We start from the raw sequence: 16,252 nt of genomic DNA, 5'->3' as shown, positions 1-16,252 counted from the left end.
AGTATGATCTACACTTCAACTGCAAACAAGCTTGACTACTTCAAAATAATTCAATATTCAATCTCTGGGTATCAATCAATAACACATACTCGCCTTGGTCAGGCACGATCAATCACTCTCGTCCTCGTCCTTGACCGAATCCGTCTCAGGCTCCCCGCTAGATTCTTCCTCCTCCTCCGACTCGTGTGCAGTAGTCGCCCTCCTCGAAGACCGTCTCGGTGCTTCACTCGGTGCCACGGTTCTCGCTGGAGCCCCGGCACCACTGCCATTAGCCACCCGCTGCTCCCCTCGCCGGTCCTCCTGGTCATCCTCACGTACACCAGAAATGCCCAAACTCCGTCTCAGTCTCGCTTCAAATTCCGCTCTCATCTCACGCTCCATCTGCGTTAAGTCATTCTCCCCAGCAGCACCACCACCACCACCACCAGAATCCCGTCCACGCCCATAAACCTCTCGCACAAGACCCGCTACCCCAGAACTTCCAACCTCGACCTTTCCCCTTGGTCCAACCATAAACTCAATAACTTCCTCTCCACCATCCATTTCCCTCGTCCGCACGAGATACCCCTCCCGACAAAGTCGCGCGAGCAATTTATCCGTCTTGTCACCGAGCATGTAGTCCTCCGCGTTCATGCGACGCAGATATCGACCAAGTTTTTGTTCGCCGAGGGTTCCACCGTTCAATAAAATGACGGCGATAACGAAGCTGTAGAATGCGGTATAGGTACTTTCAGTGGTGGTGGAGGGGGCTCGTGTAGGCGGGATGATGGCGGGTGTGCGGTATGCGGCGGGGAGGGTGCTGATGAGGATCCAGGATTTGGTACTGGTGGATGGTTTTTCGGTTTTTTGCGCGGCTATACATTAAGATAAACAGGGTTAGTCTTTGGTTTCTTCAAAGGCCTCAATCCCCAAGCATCCTCTACTCATATCGTAGATTGTAAATGGAAAACTCACCCCGCCGCTGTAAAATAGTCACCTTCTCCCTAGCCGGCAACTCCACCATCTCCATCCCAAATTTACTGCGCAAATGTTGCTGTGCCGTGTCAAAGACCGTCTTGAATTGCCTCGAACCCTGTTCTCCTAATACTTTGGCACTGATATCGGTGCGCCGGATGGGCAGGCGCGAGTACTCGCTCGCCAGCGCCAGCCGTACCATCTTCTTCACCATAGCGTCTAGACTGGATGGTGCGCTGTGGCCGGCATCGTCGGACATATCTGCGTCTGGGGAGGCGGAGCTGCTGCGTGGACGTTGGCGTCGAGATGAGGAGGGATCGGCGTCGGTCTGGGGTTGTGTTAGAGGGTGCTTTTGATGGGGAGGGGGATGGGTATTGTGGGAGTATTGGGGATGATTTTACTTACCGCCCGGCGTTTGCGAACTTGGGACATGTTTGTTGAATGGTGTGTATAAGGATGATGGTGGGGGATGAGTTTCTTTGTTCGCAGTGGAGGGAAATTGTTAGACGCGACGCGACGATCGGCACTCGATTTGGCCGGATTGGTATTGGTGGTCCGTGCACGGTTCTTATCTTGAAGCTTGTGAAACTGAGACGGACGGTGTATGTCTCTCGTGTTTTAGCATTTCAGATTGAGGGTAATTCGGACTATAGGCCAAAAGGAAGGTATAGTATAGCACAGTAATTGATTTGTGTTCATATTCGGAATTAGGACAGGCAGTCTTTCGCATGACGTAACGCTGAGCAAGTACAGGAGGATATGGCAACATATATCTGCAGCGAAAGTCGCCCATCTCCGTTGAACCAGCATAGAGATCGAGGAATAGAGAAAACCAACACAAAAACAGAAACCGGTATTAAGAATCGCGAAGACAGGTATAATTTTCTCTAAAAACAAAAGGACCACACAAGAAAAAAAAAAAAAGAAAGAAAGAAAGAACGAATATCAAACGCTCAAGGAGGGGACAAGCACATTCTCCAATTAATGGCTGTTGGTCTTCTCATTCACAACCTCCTTAGCCTCCTCCTTAGCCTTCTGGAACCAAGTCGTAAGATAAGTCAAAGACTCGGTAGACAGCACCAAGCTCGTCGTGATAATAGCCTTGCCGGAAGCGACAACACCATCACCACCGCACTTCCTGTATTCGGAGCCGTAGACCTCGAAGAGGTGCTGCTTGACGTCGCCAGCGATACGGACCGGGAATCCGGCGGTGTTGTAGATGGTGCCGCGGATCTTCTGGGTATCTTCACGGATGATGGGGAAGCGCGAGTCGATCTGGGTCAGACCCTTGTCACCCAGAGCATCGGCGCGGGCCAGGTAAGGTGCGACATAGCTGTAGGGAGTGGAGAAGTAGGGCAGGACTGGCTTGGCGATGCGAGCGTAGGCGTGGTCGCTGAGCTCGAGGGACTTGGCGCCGTAGGGGTTGCTCTTGAAGATGGAGATGGAGTCGGAGACGACAGGGTAGGAGGTGAGATGCTAAAAAAAGAGAGGAGATGTTAGAATAAGTATGCTGTGCTGATAATGATGGGGATATCTTACGTCGAGGAATTGAGAATGGACCTTCTCGCCGTTCACGATTGGTTGTCCCATCACGTCAGAGTGGGCGTGGGGCATTAAGAAGTAAGAATAGGATAGGAAGAGAGAAGGGGAATAAGAAAGAAGGAGAAGAAAATATCCTGGAGAAAAGTAGGCAAGATAAGTAGGACGAGATTGGAATGTCGTAGGACAAGAGCAGGAAAAAAAGAGAGAGAGGTGGGCAGTCTGGAAGTATATACGGAAGATTTCACATGTGATTGTTCGATTGCGCTTTCATTATGCAATTGGCCTCCTCGAGGGCCCCAGCGCAATCGCATCATCTGTGCACACACCTTTTTCCCTCCCCCTGGGACCTAATTGTTTCTATGCAGGAGAGTCCCCTTGTTATTTTACATTTGAAAAAAAAGGACAGTAAACTACGTTGTCTGGAATTGAATTTGGGCGCTTCTCGTGGTTCTTGGCCCTTTTCCCCTCCCCCTCCAAAAAAAACCTAGTTGTTATCCCATAACTTTCCCTTAAAAATGATAACCCTATTTCTTTATCTTGCAATGTATATATTACTACCTAGCTATCTTCCCATCATTCATGCGCATTTGCCGCTCTCGTCAAGTTTGCGACACGAGTTCTGATAAGGTGGGATTCACATGTGATTGCGGGTCCAAACCTCGACGCATTCAGGCTCCACTCGAGGTTGCTAGACTGCTAGAGCTAACAGCCTCTTCGCTCGGTTCATCCTCCTCCGGCTTCCCGTAAAACTATTAGCAGTGCTCTTGGATCTCGACTCGGCCTCTTCCAAAGACCCCCAAATTCTAAAAAATAAACGAGCTGAACTAGTCCCAGCCACACTTACTTACACATGCTCTGTCTACTACGCATACTATGTATATACCTATATCCTAGTCTACTGTAGTCCACTGTCCATCTTGAAACCCCCACCTTCTCTGTCTTCCTCTCTATATACCGTTTTGGCTTTCCCCTCTTATCAGCCATGTTGTCAACCTGCATGCTTTAGTCTCATTCCAGCGCCTAGACGACCGTGACACCTGCAGAGCCCGGCTTCACTTACTCTCCTCTCCCGCGAGGTCTAGCCTCGCCCTGCCACGAGTATCCACTCTCTCTGGCCTGAGCGTCGTCCGTTCGAACCTAACACTCCTCCCCTCTACCCATTCACGGTAAAGCCCTTGCGATCGCGAGAAATTTGGCATCCGTCGAAACTTTGACCTGGAGATTTTCCCACAATTCAATCCAGGTCCCCAGAAGTACCCCCGTGCAATCCTATTTCCCCTCTTTTTCCCTCTATGATTTCCCCTTAGCTTCCTACTCCGTGCTTTATGTCTCGTACATGCCAAGCACCCGCACAAGGTTTTGCTTTCTTAATCCCTACCTCCTGGGTTCTAGGTCTGGCCCGGTTCTCGATCGGCCCCCCGGGACGCTGCCCGCCGGGCGTGCAACTGGTGAGCCGGATGATTCGTCCTAAAATCATCCGATTCTCGGCGATTGGACCGTCTATCCTGCACAATGAGAAAACCGTTGAGGTCATCACTTTCCAAGCGGTTACTGGACTTATTCTCCATGCGCGGACGATTCAGTTGGTCAATGGACCTTCGCCAAGTAGAGTTCCAAGAACGCGTGTCATGTCATGATCGTCCTGGATTACCCATAGCATCCTTGTTAAAGGATGATGGTTGGGTTGGTACCCTGGAACAGTCGACAGCCTCGACTAACTCGTACAAAAGACGGGAACACAAAGTACGAAAGTATCGCCGGATGCATAACTCGGAAATAACTGGACGTTGATATTCTGGAAATTCCCTTGTGCAAAGCACATGCCTCCCCATGCCCTCGCTGGCCACTGATTCGCAGAGCCTACTTTATCTAATTCGTCCATTACAGGCCTGATAAGTAAAAGTCCTACCATTATGTGCTATGGTAGTAGTAGCACGGAGGCTACCAAGTTTTTGAATTTGAAACATCCTTCTAAATGTTTTCCCATGCTAGTCGAGAGTGGGCAATGGATGGCCGATCTGGGTGGCAAGTCGCGAGGTACTGGTGCGAGAGAGAGATCAAGTATGTACTTCTCCGTAGTGTACGGAGTAAATCGGGAACAGGGCTGCATGGATTTTGGAGGGAGAACCTTGGCGGTGGTAGCTAGATTAGGCTTGGCATTACCTGCTATAATTTCTGTATAGTTATGGGAAGGGACTCCAGTATGAATACAAAGTAGGTTGTTGTTACTCTTACGACAAAAAGTCAGCTCGCACGACAAACTTGGCCTAGTTAGGATAGCTCCTGGTCAGAAGTAATTTGTTGATCATAACCCAAAAGATAGCCCAAGAGATAATACTAAAGCTGTCTAGAGAGTCGGTTCAAAGTACCTCCAGAGAGATCTTGTAAAGAGCGGTAGTTAAAGCGCATTTCCAGACACAGAGGAAACCACCCAATAATGAGGTTAATTTGTTGTGCCCGTATCCAGACCCAGATAAGTATTGAATGATTAAGGTTATCCTCGAGTCGGGTTTTCTTAACGAGAGATACTATGACTATACTAGATAAAAGTTTGATAGTCCGTGATATTAAAGAAGAATCGCGTATAACAATCCCGAACCCGTACCAGAGAATTCCTCCTTCTTTTAGTAGAGGGTACCCTTTTCTCCCAGCAGGATGATCATAAGGAGTAACAATGTGCCCTATTCCAGTTTCACTTTGGTGTATGCCGGACCATCAACGACTCTCCCATCTTTCTCCACAGTCCTAATACAGGACCGAGGGAGTTGCTGGATTAGCATTCGTTCCCAACTTGCCGCTCCCTGGAGAAAAGCTTGTTTAGTCCGAGGACGGATCCAAGGTAACTTCATCTCTTCTTCCAACGGGGCTGGTCCGTAGATATCTGCTTGTATTTCGCAACACCATGGCCATACACAGTTCTCCCACATCGGGTTACGAATGAATACCTTAGGTCCCGCACGGTAGGGTATATTGAACGGGCTCAAAGAACAAGGCCGCTTGTAAGTCGTGCGAATCTTGGATTAGATTGTGCCGATTGCGACAGACCCTTTGAGCGGACGTGAGGAATGTGCGCATGTCAGTTTCGAGTAATCATTTCTAGAATTAAATATGAAGGAAAATCTTGTGCGGTTGTGCTGAAGAAGCCATGATTCGGAGGGTTGGATTTTGTAGCTGAATTCTAATCAAGGAAATATTATTCAGAAGAGAGCGAAGACGTTGGTTTTCTCTACATTTACAAGAATGTAAGGTTGACCGAGGTCATCCCTAAAATTGTTTAGCCTCGCTGGCCCGCGTTCCATATTTCGTCGGTAGGTTAGGTGCGGACTACACGTAGTTGTCATGAAAATAGGGGCTACCTGAGTCGTCTCAAACAAAAATAGAGTAGACGGTGAGTGGGGGGATGGGATATTCTGCATTAGTTGCTTCAGTAGTCTTGTTTGAGGAGAGCGAGTATACTGCAGCAAGGACGTTTATGCATGTCTCATGTCTTATGCATACAGAATATTATGCTTGTGGTATTTTCTGTACGTACTTAGTTTCTGCATTGATGCTCGCTCTCGTTTAAACCCTTCGCCTAGGCATCATACATTCTGTAGTTTGATGTTAGCCTCGTATGCCCGACAATCCTTTCTCGATATAGCCGCCGTAGCGAGTTGCGCCACTCCGCGGCATGTTTTGTACCTTTGTACTTTTTTCTGGCTGGTCTTCACTCGCCTATTCACTTCTTCCCCTCGTACTCCAAATATACAGTAAAGATAGATACAGCAGCTACCCAAAACGATACTATTTGCTCAAATCGTCAACAAAAACGGTAGATCAAAGCCGCCCTCGTATATACTACAAACCGATGACCCTATCGGAAGACTACAGGACATGTGCAGGTGGCGGATTGCTCGCAATGGTTTCCTGAAGCTTTGCCTCTCGGGTGTAACCATGCTGCATACGTCGTCGCTGTCAACCATTAACCGCGGAAGCTCATGATAATGGCGTTATCTCTGTGTTAGGGGCGAGCCATTTCACATGCGATGCTGCAAGAAAGGGCCGACGACGTGGGACCCGGGGCCCGGCTGTAACTGTAAATTTAGTCAGTTCACTCGATGTGGTCGAGATAAGATTTCCCATGCGATCACATGAGTGAGAAGCCACGCATCACCTGGAAATTCTTAACTTGTAGTCTAATTTTGGCCGTGGATCTACGAGAACGGGTGGGGAGGTGCAAGTGTACTGGATGTTATCGTTGGACTGTTGGCGCGAGAAGAAGATAGATCAAGGCCCACCCGAGGCATCTGGAACCAAGTGCAAACCGAGTCAGGAAGGGCCGTATGAGAATCTCGTCGCAAAGAATAGTCGGGAAAAAGAGGTTGGCGGAAATAATGGTACATGTTAGGTAGTAGGCACTGGAGAATCAAATCGAAGCCGATGAAAAAAAGTAATTGTTCATGTTTTCCATTTCATTTAGACGGACGCCAGTTCTTTGCGGCGCCGCCGTGCAAACTGGAGTTCATCGATACATTCCCGAATTCTGTTTCCAGCTATGGTATATGTCTTCCAATCCGTTGCAGGGACCGAATGTGCTCGATGCTTTTTTCCCCTCGCCATCCCCTAGGCCCCTGCGCGCTCAAAACGACAAAACGCCCGAGTACAACCGTTTAGAAACCTGTGCAGTCATAACGTTAGTGAATGTGATATCGAAGGTTGAAATCGAATAGAGTCGAGGAAGGGACAAGTCGACTCATTTCGATCGCACAGGCGGATAAACGTACGCAGAGGAGTGAAGAACCAGCGGTTCTTGCCGGAGGTGTAGCGGTCCTCCAGAGCCTTCTTGACGGTCTTCTTGGCGTCCTCGCGCTGGGAAACCTCCTTGAAGGTGTCGTTGGAGACAACACCCTTGAGGCCCTCGAGCTCCAGGGTGTAGCGGGTGGGCATCAGGTGGTTGTAGTTGACGACCTTGATGAAGGGCTTGATGCGGCTGCGGCGGTCGACGAGCTTCTTACCCATGCGGCGGGTGACCTTCAGGGGGTAGCGCTCGATACCGGCGACGATGGCGTAAGGGAAGGGGTGCGCCTTGGAGCCAGTGTCGTTGGGCTGGACAATGACGACCTGAGTCGAGACAAATGCGCTGGTCAGCCAAGTTCATTCTCAAGTCTTGAAATTTCCCCAATTTCCATTTGAAGATTTCTTTTCGTCCAGGTCTCGCGTGATCTCGTTGCAATAGAAAATTCCCTCCTCTTTCTTCTTCATGTACTCGCGTTCCCTTCTTCTAACGTCTCGGTGCTCGGGGGAGGGAGAAAAGAGTCGGATTGTCGTACCTTCTTACCGGCGTAGCGGCCACGGGTAATGATGGCCACACGGCCAACTTTCATGACTGTCGCAACATTCTCGTCAGTATGGAATCGGTCAAGGAGGTCGTAGAGATCGAATACGTACACTTCATTGTGAAGGTCCCGGTGGCGGCGAGGTTTGGCGGGTGGTTTGTCGAAGTACGGAACAGTCGAGATCGAAGTGTTCGTTTTTTCGCTTGGGCGGGCAGAGGGTTCAGGGCAAGCGTGATTTGTGTGCCGATCCATGATTGGGTCTCTTACCGACTGGTGTCCACTAGTCTAGTTTGGGAGTGTTTCTCCTTTGGGAAGGAAATGTTGGGGATTCCGGACTAAATGATATTCCGGGATCTCGAGTCTGCTGGGTCTCACCGCCCCGCAGACCGCGAAGTGGGTACTTTGGGCAGAAACCCGGTTTGTTTACATGACGACGGGGTACTTGCCCGTTGCCCCCTCCGGTTGCTTTGTTGCTATGGAGCTTCGATGGCTTGATGATGTGGTGGCCGCGTAGTGGTTCCTCGCTCCACCTCCACTCTTTCCTGTGTTATCAAAAGCAGATCTCCCGGTGATTGATACTTGCCTTTTCACCGTCTTTTTCCTCCTCAACATCACTTCTTGTTTTTCTTAGCGAACCTTTTGGTGTTGATATGCCTTGACGACCCTTGTTTTGATCCGTACACGCCCATCACATTCCACTCTTCATTACCTCTACGATTTACGAAACCAAATTCACATCATGCCGTCCCAAGAACGGGACAATTCTTCCCGCGATCGGGAACTGGTCCGGCATACGGGCATTCACACCGAGTCCAGCCGACCATCCATTCCAATGTATGTTCTTCATATTGATTTATCTATACCATTGGTTCTTGATTGAGGAGGCATCATGCCTTTCATGAGTGACCTGAGATTGTCGCTAAAGCGCCGTAAACCCAGGTGGGACAGCTCTGATCCCGAGCGTGCGCCTCCACCGCTGCCATTGAACCCTCGCTCTATGAGCCCTGCGACCAGATCCAATGTGTCGCCTGGAATCCAAGCTGTTGCGGCCAAGTTCGCCGACAAGGCGAGCGAAACCACCCCCAGCACATACACGATAAACCCGATGCCCAACAAATCTTCCTCTCCAGAACGGTCCCTAGTAAAAGGCCATTATCACAAGCGCATGCAGTCGCTACAGCCTGCAGATACCAAGGGCGATGCTCGCTCCGAGTTCCTCACTTACCTCGAGAGTCGGTCACCAGAGCGACCTCTTCGTGCTACTATTGTCGACCCAACATCCAAGTCGCAAGAACCGAGCAAGTCCTCTGATCCTTCCAGGCCAAAGACCGCAGACCGAGAACTTCCTAGCTTCCTGTCAAGTCGCTACCTCTCAAAACCTATCCTTGGGGAGAGCACTCCTCCCTCCGCAACCATGTTAGCCATCCAAAACATGCAGCTCCCCGCCGAATCCGACCCTCCATCACCCTCGAAACCTCCTAAGATGATCGCCGACCGTCCCGCCGCCGAACCTCAGGGACACACTATGGATACACTTGCAACACAAATCCATAGCCTGACTGATATCGCTAGCAATCTGCAGCGCGAAATGGCCAATCTCAGCCGACGGAGCAAGGATAACGCCACCGATCTTATCAGTCTAAAGGCCGCAACCAATGCGCGCGATGAAGATATCCGAAAGAGTCTGAAGGATCTCTCGTCCAATTTGACGAGCAGATTGCTGGATGGTGATCTTACAAGGTTAGATCTCAGTGCTCTGTTGAAGCCTGTAGACGGCCCTAACCCCAGTGAACCGGATAGTTCTCCCAACTCCAAGAGAAGCTACTCAGTCCCTCGCATGCCGAGCCCTAATCCTTTCGTCTTCGATCGTGATGTTTGCGGTTCGCCCGCACCAATTAGCGACGGTTCAGCCAGCATTGCTTTGCTCGAAAAAGTGCTACGCGAGATGGCTACAAAGGAAGGTGAGGAACGGCTTTTGGAATTGGTCGACGAGATCAAATCACGTCCAGGCACGACCGCTTCGGACAAGGATACCGATACCAAGATCACCACAATGCTTGAGGAGATCCTCAACCTCGTCAAGCAAGACCCCTCCAATAATGCCTTGGTTCGCTCTTTGAAACCTCGTGAACCTTCTCCAGCCAACGACTCCAACGCCGAAGCCACGCGATCAGCCTCGGTGGGATCTATCATGGATCCAACCGCCACAGTACGGGCTCTCGATGTGCCGAGAGGTGACAGGGCTCTCGCTGGAAATGACAACATGATGCCCCTTCTACAGAGTGTCAAGAACAGCGTCATGGAAAGCGGTGGAATGACCAACAGCGTCAAGGCCTTGGTGCGCGAGTTGCGAGGAGAGGTTCTGGGCATGGGTCGCGACATCGCCCGCAAGTTGGAAGCTATCGAGTCGAACCAAGAAAATGATGAGCCGCAAGAGCAGCCCCAGACTGCCAGCCCCGAGGAGATCGCCGCTGTGGTGAATGACAGTCTTCACGATCTTCGTGATCAGCTGGCCGCGACAATCAACGAAAGCCGACAGCACTCTTCCGACTTGACTCAGATTCGAGCGGCCATGAACAGCGCCGAGATATACGCGGCAGTGAAGAAAGCTCTTGACGAGTTTGAAATTCCCCAGCCCCAAGCTGTAGAGCCACATGGTCCAGTTATGGAGAAGGAGGACATTCTGGAGACGGTTCGCGAGGCATGGGAGACATACAAGCCTGAGATTGAGTTGCAAAACTTTGGTCTCGAGCGTGATGAAATTCTCGATTGTCTCTCGGAAGGTCTCAAGGACTACCAGCCAAAGCACGAGCAATCTGTCACCTATGAACAGGTTCTTGCTGCTGTTCAAACGGGCTTGCAGAACTTTGTGCCTCCTCCAGTCGACCTCCCCCCGATGATTACTAGGGATGAAATCATTCTCACTATCCGCGAGTGCCTCGAGAGACCGGAGCCCACGCCTCGAGGTCTAGATGAAGAGCATGTTCAGCACCTGAACTCTATGCGTGAGGAGCTCCTTCAAGCAATCGCCGAGCGTGCAGCTCCTGAAAGCTCACGAGCTCTGGATGAGGAGCACATGCATCACCTTCATTCCATGCGAGAAGAGATTCTCCATGCCATTTCAGAGCGTGCAATCCCTGAGATCTCAAGGGGCTTGGATGAGGAGGATATCAACCACCTTCACTCCATGCGCGAAGAGATTCTTCATGCAATTTCGGAGCGTGCGATCCCTGATATCTCGAGGGGCTTGGATGAGGAGGATATTAATCACCTTCACTCCATGCGCGAGGAGATCCTTCATGCAATTTCAGAGCATGCGGCTCCCAACACTTCTTCGAGAGGACTAGATGAGGAGCATATCCATCATCTTCACTCCATTCGTGATGAAATTATTCACGCTATCACAGAGCGCGCTGTGCCCGATCAGTCTTCAAGGGGTCTCAATGAGGAGCACGTTCACCATCTCAACGAAATTCGCGATGAGATTCTTAATGCCCTCACCGGGTCAATGGCTACGCAAAGTCTGCTCAGCAGGGAGTCCTACGACTCTGGCCTTGGCCGAGATGAGATTGTCAGTGCCGTCTCCGACGGCCTGGAGGCACACTTCACGACTGCAAAGGAGATGGAAGAACCAAGGATCTCCCGTGCCGACGTTGTGAATGCTGTGAATGATGCGTTCAGCGCACAGCACACTGCGCTAAGCATTGGCAATGACTCCCCAATGACCCGCGAAGAGATCATGGCAGCAATTGCTGATGGTATCGAGATGTCACAAAAGCCCCAGGACCCCAGCATTTCACGTGAAGAGATAATGGCAGCCATCGCGGACGGCATTGAACTGTCGCAAAAGTCCGAGGAGTCGGCTCTGGTGCCCAGTGTTCAACCTTCACTCTCCCGGGAGGAGATCCTGGAGGCTGTCTCTGAAGCGCTCGAGAAGTCGCAAGAGTCCCAGATGTCCGCCCTTAGCACCGCCGTGCAGCAGCCAAGTGTCACTCGTGAAGAATTGTTCAATGCTGTAGTGGATGGCATCGAGAGTGCCAACACCATGACTCGCGAGATCGAGTTGAACAAGGATGATCTGATGGAGGCCATCAGCGCTGGTCTTCAAGATGCAAGCAGTTCTGCGAATCTCAACGTTGGTGACCAAGTAATGACGCGCCTTCAGGAAGTCGTCAATGGAATGAAGGAAGAGTTCAAGCAGTACTCCGCTGCCAATGGCAAGGACACCGAACAGGTACTCGATGCCATCAAGGATGGCCTCGAAGTTGTTCGACGCGAGATCGAGTCCTATGTGGCCACGGCATCTGAACTCTCAGGGAAACACGAGATCATCGATACCGTCAAGGACGGATTCCGCCTGCTCCAAGCCGACATGGAGAAGACCATCAATGACGCCTCTCTGAGCAATGCGACCCGTGGAAATCCCGATACAACCGAGCTTCTGGACGCCATGGAGAAGGAGTTTGAGCACCTGCGTGGAACTATCAGCACCCTGCTCGTTCGTGACAATGCAACCAGCGACAAGGATGAGATCCTCGATGCCATCCGAGATGTTTCCGAGCAGCAGAAGGCCAAGAGCGGGGATGATGAAGTTTTCAACACCATCCGAGCCGAGTTCGAGAACTTGCGCGAGCGCATGGACATGAGCGTCGTTCGTGCCGAACCCGGATCTGATAAGGACGAGATCATCGCCGCTCTTCGGGAGCATTTCGATATTCTTCGTGAGGAAACTCTGTCCAAGAAGGATGGTGGAGAAAGTACGTTCTCTGCCACTAGCGAGCTGCTAGACGCATTCCATGATAACATGGATGCAATCCGGGATGATCTTAAGAAGCTCATGGAGAAGCCCACTGACTTGGACACCTCCGAGATCCTGGACACCATTAAAGAGGGACTAGTTGATCTGAAGCTTGACATCGAGTCCATTCGTCAGTCTCAGAAGGAGGTTGATGATGCAGAAACCACTCGCGGTGATGAGCTGATGCTTGCTAAGGAAGCTGCTTTCGGAAACGACATGGACAGTCTGAAGACTCTCATCACTGAACTTCAGACCAAGGTCGAGTCCATCGACTCTACTCCTCGCGCCGCTGAGCCAGACGAAGATGCACTAAAGCGCAGTCATCTCGATGAGGTTCTCATGGCCGTTCAGGAGGTCCAGGTCGCCATGGGTGCTATCGGAGACATGGGCGCCAGCCGGGAGTTACATGAGGCCGCAGCACGCAAGGAGGATACCGATGCCATCCAGGAAATTCTCATAAGCACCAAGGCCCAGATCGATGACATTGTCTTCCCTTCTCCGGATGAGATCGCTACCTCGCAGCATATTTCTGCCCTCGAAACTATGATCGGCGAGGCCAAGGACAGCATCGCTGATCTTTCGGCTCGCTTCGAAGCCGATGCTCCTACCAAGGCGGAGATTGGTGCCCTGGAAGGTCTGATCAAGGATGTTTGGATTGCGCTTGACGAATTGAAGGCCAATACCAAGGAAGGCGAGGAAGCTGATGCGGAAGCCGATACCGACAAACTCATGAAATCCGACCTTCAGACTGTGGAGGCCATGATCTTTGAAGTGAAAACCCAGGTAGATGAGTTGAAGCTTCCTGACGTGGAAACTCTTCCCACCAAGGATGAGATCCAGGAGCTGTCGGCGCTTGTTACCGATTTCCGTGAGAAAACGGAGGCCAACAATGAGATGACTGCCACCAAGGATGAGATCCAGGAGTTGTCGGCGCTTGTTACCGATTTCCGTGAGAAAATGGAAGCCAACAATGAGATGACTGCTCAAGGCTTCGAAGCCCGCAAGGTCGAGCATGGTGGTCTCGCCGAGAAGATCGAAGAGGCCAAGTTCGTCGTTGGTGAACTGGGCGACGAGCTCAAGAGCAAGCTGGATGGCAGCACCGAAGGCTTGGCCGAGCTCAAGACTCTCCTAGAGGGCCTCGCACTCACCGCCGAGAACTTCAGCACCGTCGAAAGCATCAAGGAGCTGACCGATCTCATCAACCGAGAGTTCGAGCGTGCTCGTGGCGAAGAAGATGCCGGTAAGCTCGACAAAGAGGAGCGAGATGCCGCCGCCATGGTCAAGCACGACGAGACGCGAGCTGCCATCATCGTTGAACTTGGTACCAAGATTGATGAGAAGATTGGTGAGGTCATGGCGAAGTATGAAGATGCCCATGCTTCTCTCCATTCCAAATTCTCAGAGTGCGAGGAGCGTGATATGGCGCATACCGAAGCAGTTACCAGTACCAAGGGCCTTGCTGAGGAAATCAAGCTTGTCATTGGTGAGATGGGCACTAGTGTCAATGAGACATGCGAGCGCATGGGTGTTGAGACAAAGACTCTCTTCGAGAAGGTTGATGAATCCTACAACCGTATGGAAGAGATGCAGAATCAAGTCAAGACACAGCAAGAGCAGTCTCGAGGAGAGACTGAGCGGGCAGCCGCTGCCACTGAACGTGTCGAGAGCAAGCTGCTCGAGTTCCACCCGCAGATCCTGGAAACGGTACAGCAAATTCTGGACGTTGTCAACCAGCACTACGATCACTCTCAGAAGTCCAGCGAAGAGGTCAAGTTTGAGCTCTCTGCTCTGCCAAGCACTATTCCGACTATGCTGCCTGCTTTGCCTCCGCCAGAGTCGTCTCGAGAACTCGATGATGATCCCGTTCACAACAAGCTCAACGATCTCTTGGAGCATGCAAAGAACAATCAAGTCCAGGAGGTCCTCACTACCCTTTTGGATCACTCGAAGAACGACCAGCTTCATGCTAAGCTTGATCGTCTCATCGACCGAGGCTCTGGCAACGAGGAAATTTATGAGAAGCTCAACCAAATCTTCGACCACGCCAGTAGTGGAAGTAGTTCCGTTCATGAGAAACTCGATGCCCTTCTCGATCGTCCTGCCCCTGCATCAGACTCTGAGCACTCTGTTACCCAGATGATGAAGCTTGACGAGATGCACAAAGACATCATGGAGAACACCCGCCGGATGAACGAGATGTTTGTTGCTCAGTCCGCCATTGTTGCCGAGGACACCGAGCGTAAGCGCCGTGAGGCAGAGGATGCTGCTATTGCATTGGAGCGTCGGGTTGCTCAGCGTGAGCAGGTTGAAGCCGAAATTGTTGGTCTGCATGAAGAGAAGGACTCCCTCCTCAAGATGATTCACACCTTGAAGAATGAGAAGGATGAGCTTGTCAAGCAAAACGCCAAGCTCAGCAAGGAGGTCTCCGGTCTCGAGACAGCTCTGGAAATCCGCCATGAGGAGATGCAGCAGATGGAGGAGCGTGCCGACGGCCTGGAGAAACGTATCCTGGAAGGTGTCCTCGACCATGCCCGCTCAGTCTTGCTCAGCCGTTCAGGTAGCGTCCACGCCATGAATTTGAAGCGTAACCGCAGCATTCGCTCTTCTCGAGCTCGCGCCCGCAGCCCCAGCGTGATGAGCACAGCCAGCACCGCCCGCGATTCCAAGGAAGCACGCAGCCTTCTCGGGAATGGGGTTGGCATGGCTTTGAAGCGCAGAACCCCAGCCAGCCTCCAATCCGGGCCTACTCCCATCCAGCCTAACATTGGCAAGGAGCGCCGCATTCTCAGCTTGAGCCATGTGACTGGCAATCGAGGTGCCGATCGCCAGGTCAGCGCCAACAGCGGAATCACCAGCCTGAAGCGCAGCCACTCGGTCAAGTCCAACTATTCCCTCCGCAAGACGTCCTTGCCTGTGCGAACTTCTATTGCGAACAAAGAAAACGAGGCTTTCCCCGAGGAGGAAGAGCCTGAGAGTGAAGCTGAGAGCCACGCTGGAACCGAGCGCCGGTCAAGCTATGCAACCACCGATCGCAAGACTTCCTACGCCGAAACCTGCACCGACAGCATGTGCAGCGGTGTCACCGAGAGTGTGGCTTCAACAGATAGACGCACCAGTGGCATGAGTACCGGCACCGTTGAAATGAGCACCATTGATGGGCACGAGGATGTTGCCGCTAGCACCATTGCCGATGATGACCAGAGCTATGTATCTGGCAGGGAGTCCGAGTCAGATGACGATGATGCTAGGACTGCCCGAGAGGACGATGATGAAAATGACGAGGAGGAGGCAAAAGATCCCGAGACGGAGGATGAATATGAGGCACACGATGAGACCGACCGACCAATCTCGCCAATCTCCGATACGGCTTCTGCCATGGAGGCCGAAGTATTGAAGATGCTGGAGCCTGCTGGTGACAGTGCACTTGGTACCGAGTCGGCTATCAGTGCTGCTTGAGTTTCCTTTGTTTCATGATGACCAGGAGTTTTTTTTCGGGTTTCACGTGTTTTTCCATGTTTCATATACCACTTGTGTGTTTGTTTCTTTTATCCCGATGGGGCTTGTATGAATTCCTTATGTGTTTAGTTATGAATTATCATTATCTTCTGACGTCTCAATGATCCTGTGCCGTAGTCATCTAGCT

The 16,252-nt window shown here is 51.4% G+C and overlaps 4 protein-coding genes across 4 annotated transcripts; 1 reads left to right on the top strand and 3 right to left on the bottom strand.

The window, feature by feature from the left end:
* Positions 1–108: 108 nt before the first annotated feature.
* N7496_010030 (MAGE domain-containing protein) lies at positions 109–1,386 on the bottom strand (the record flags this gene model as incomplete). The annotated part of the gene is made up of 3 exons (XM_056702943.1): positions 109–854; positions 955–1,282; positions 1,360–1,386. 3 exons carry the CDS (start codon positions 1,384–1,386, stop codon positions 109–111), a joined length of 1,101 nt encoding a protein of 366 aa, XP_056551943.1.
* Positions 1,387–1,935: 549 nt separating this feature from the next.
* N7496_010029 (putative pathogenesis associated protein Cap20) lies at positions 1,936–2,568 on the bottom strand (the record flags this gene model as incomplete). The annotated part of the gene is made up of 2 exons (XM_056702942.1): positions 1,936–2,430; positions 2,494–2,568. The coding sequence occupies 2 exons, from the start codon at positions 2,566–2,568 to the stop codon at positions 1,936–1,938; spliced, it is 570 nt and encodes a 189-aa protein (XP_056551942.1).
* A 4,577-nt stretch (positions 2,569–7,145) lies between these two features.
* N7496_010028 (60S ribosomal protein eL27) lies at positions 7,146–7,930 on the bottom strand (the record flags this gene model as incomplete). Its single annotated transcript, XM_056702941.1, has 4 exons — positions 7,146–7,153; positions 7,260–7,596; positions 7,806–7,861; positions 7,924–7,930. 4 exons carry the CDS (start codon positions 7,928–7,930, stop codon positions 7,146–7,148), a joined length of 408 nt encoding a protein of 135 aa, XP_056551941.1.
* Positions 7,931–8,550: 620 nt separating this feature from the next.
* Positions 8,551–16,065, top strand: N7496_010027 (uncharacterized protein; the record flags this gene model as incomplete). Its single annotated transcript, XM_056702940.1, has 2 exons — positions 8,551–8,645; positions 8,751–16,065. 2 exons carry the CDS (start codon positions 8,551–8,553, stop codon positions 16,063–16,065), a joined length of 7,410 nt encoding a protein of 2,469 aa, XP_056551940.1.
* Between the last annotated feature and the right edge of the window lie 187 nt (positions 16,066–16,252).

Source organism: Penicillium cataractarum, assembly GCF_028827025.1.
Source record: "Penicillium cataractarum strain IBT 29864 chromosome Unknown utg000008l, whole genome shotgun sequence".
Classification (NCBI taxonomy): domain Eukaryota; kingdom Fungi; phylum Ascomycota; class Eurotiomycetes; order Eurotiales; family Aspergillaceae; genus Penicillium; species Penicillium cataractarum.
This window is presented reverse-complemented; position numbering and strand designations above follow the sequence as displayed.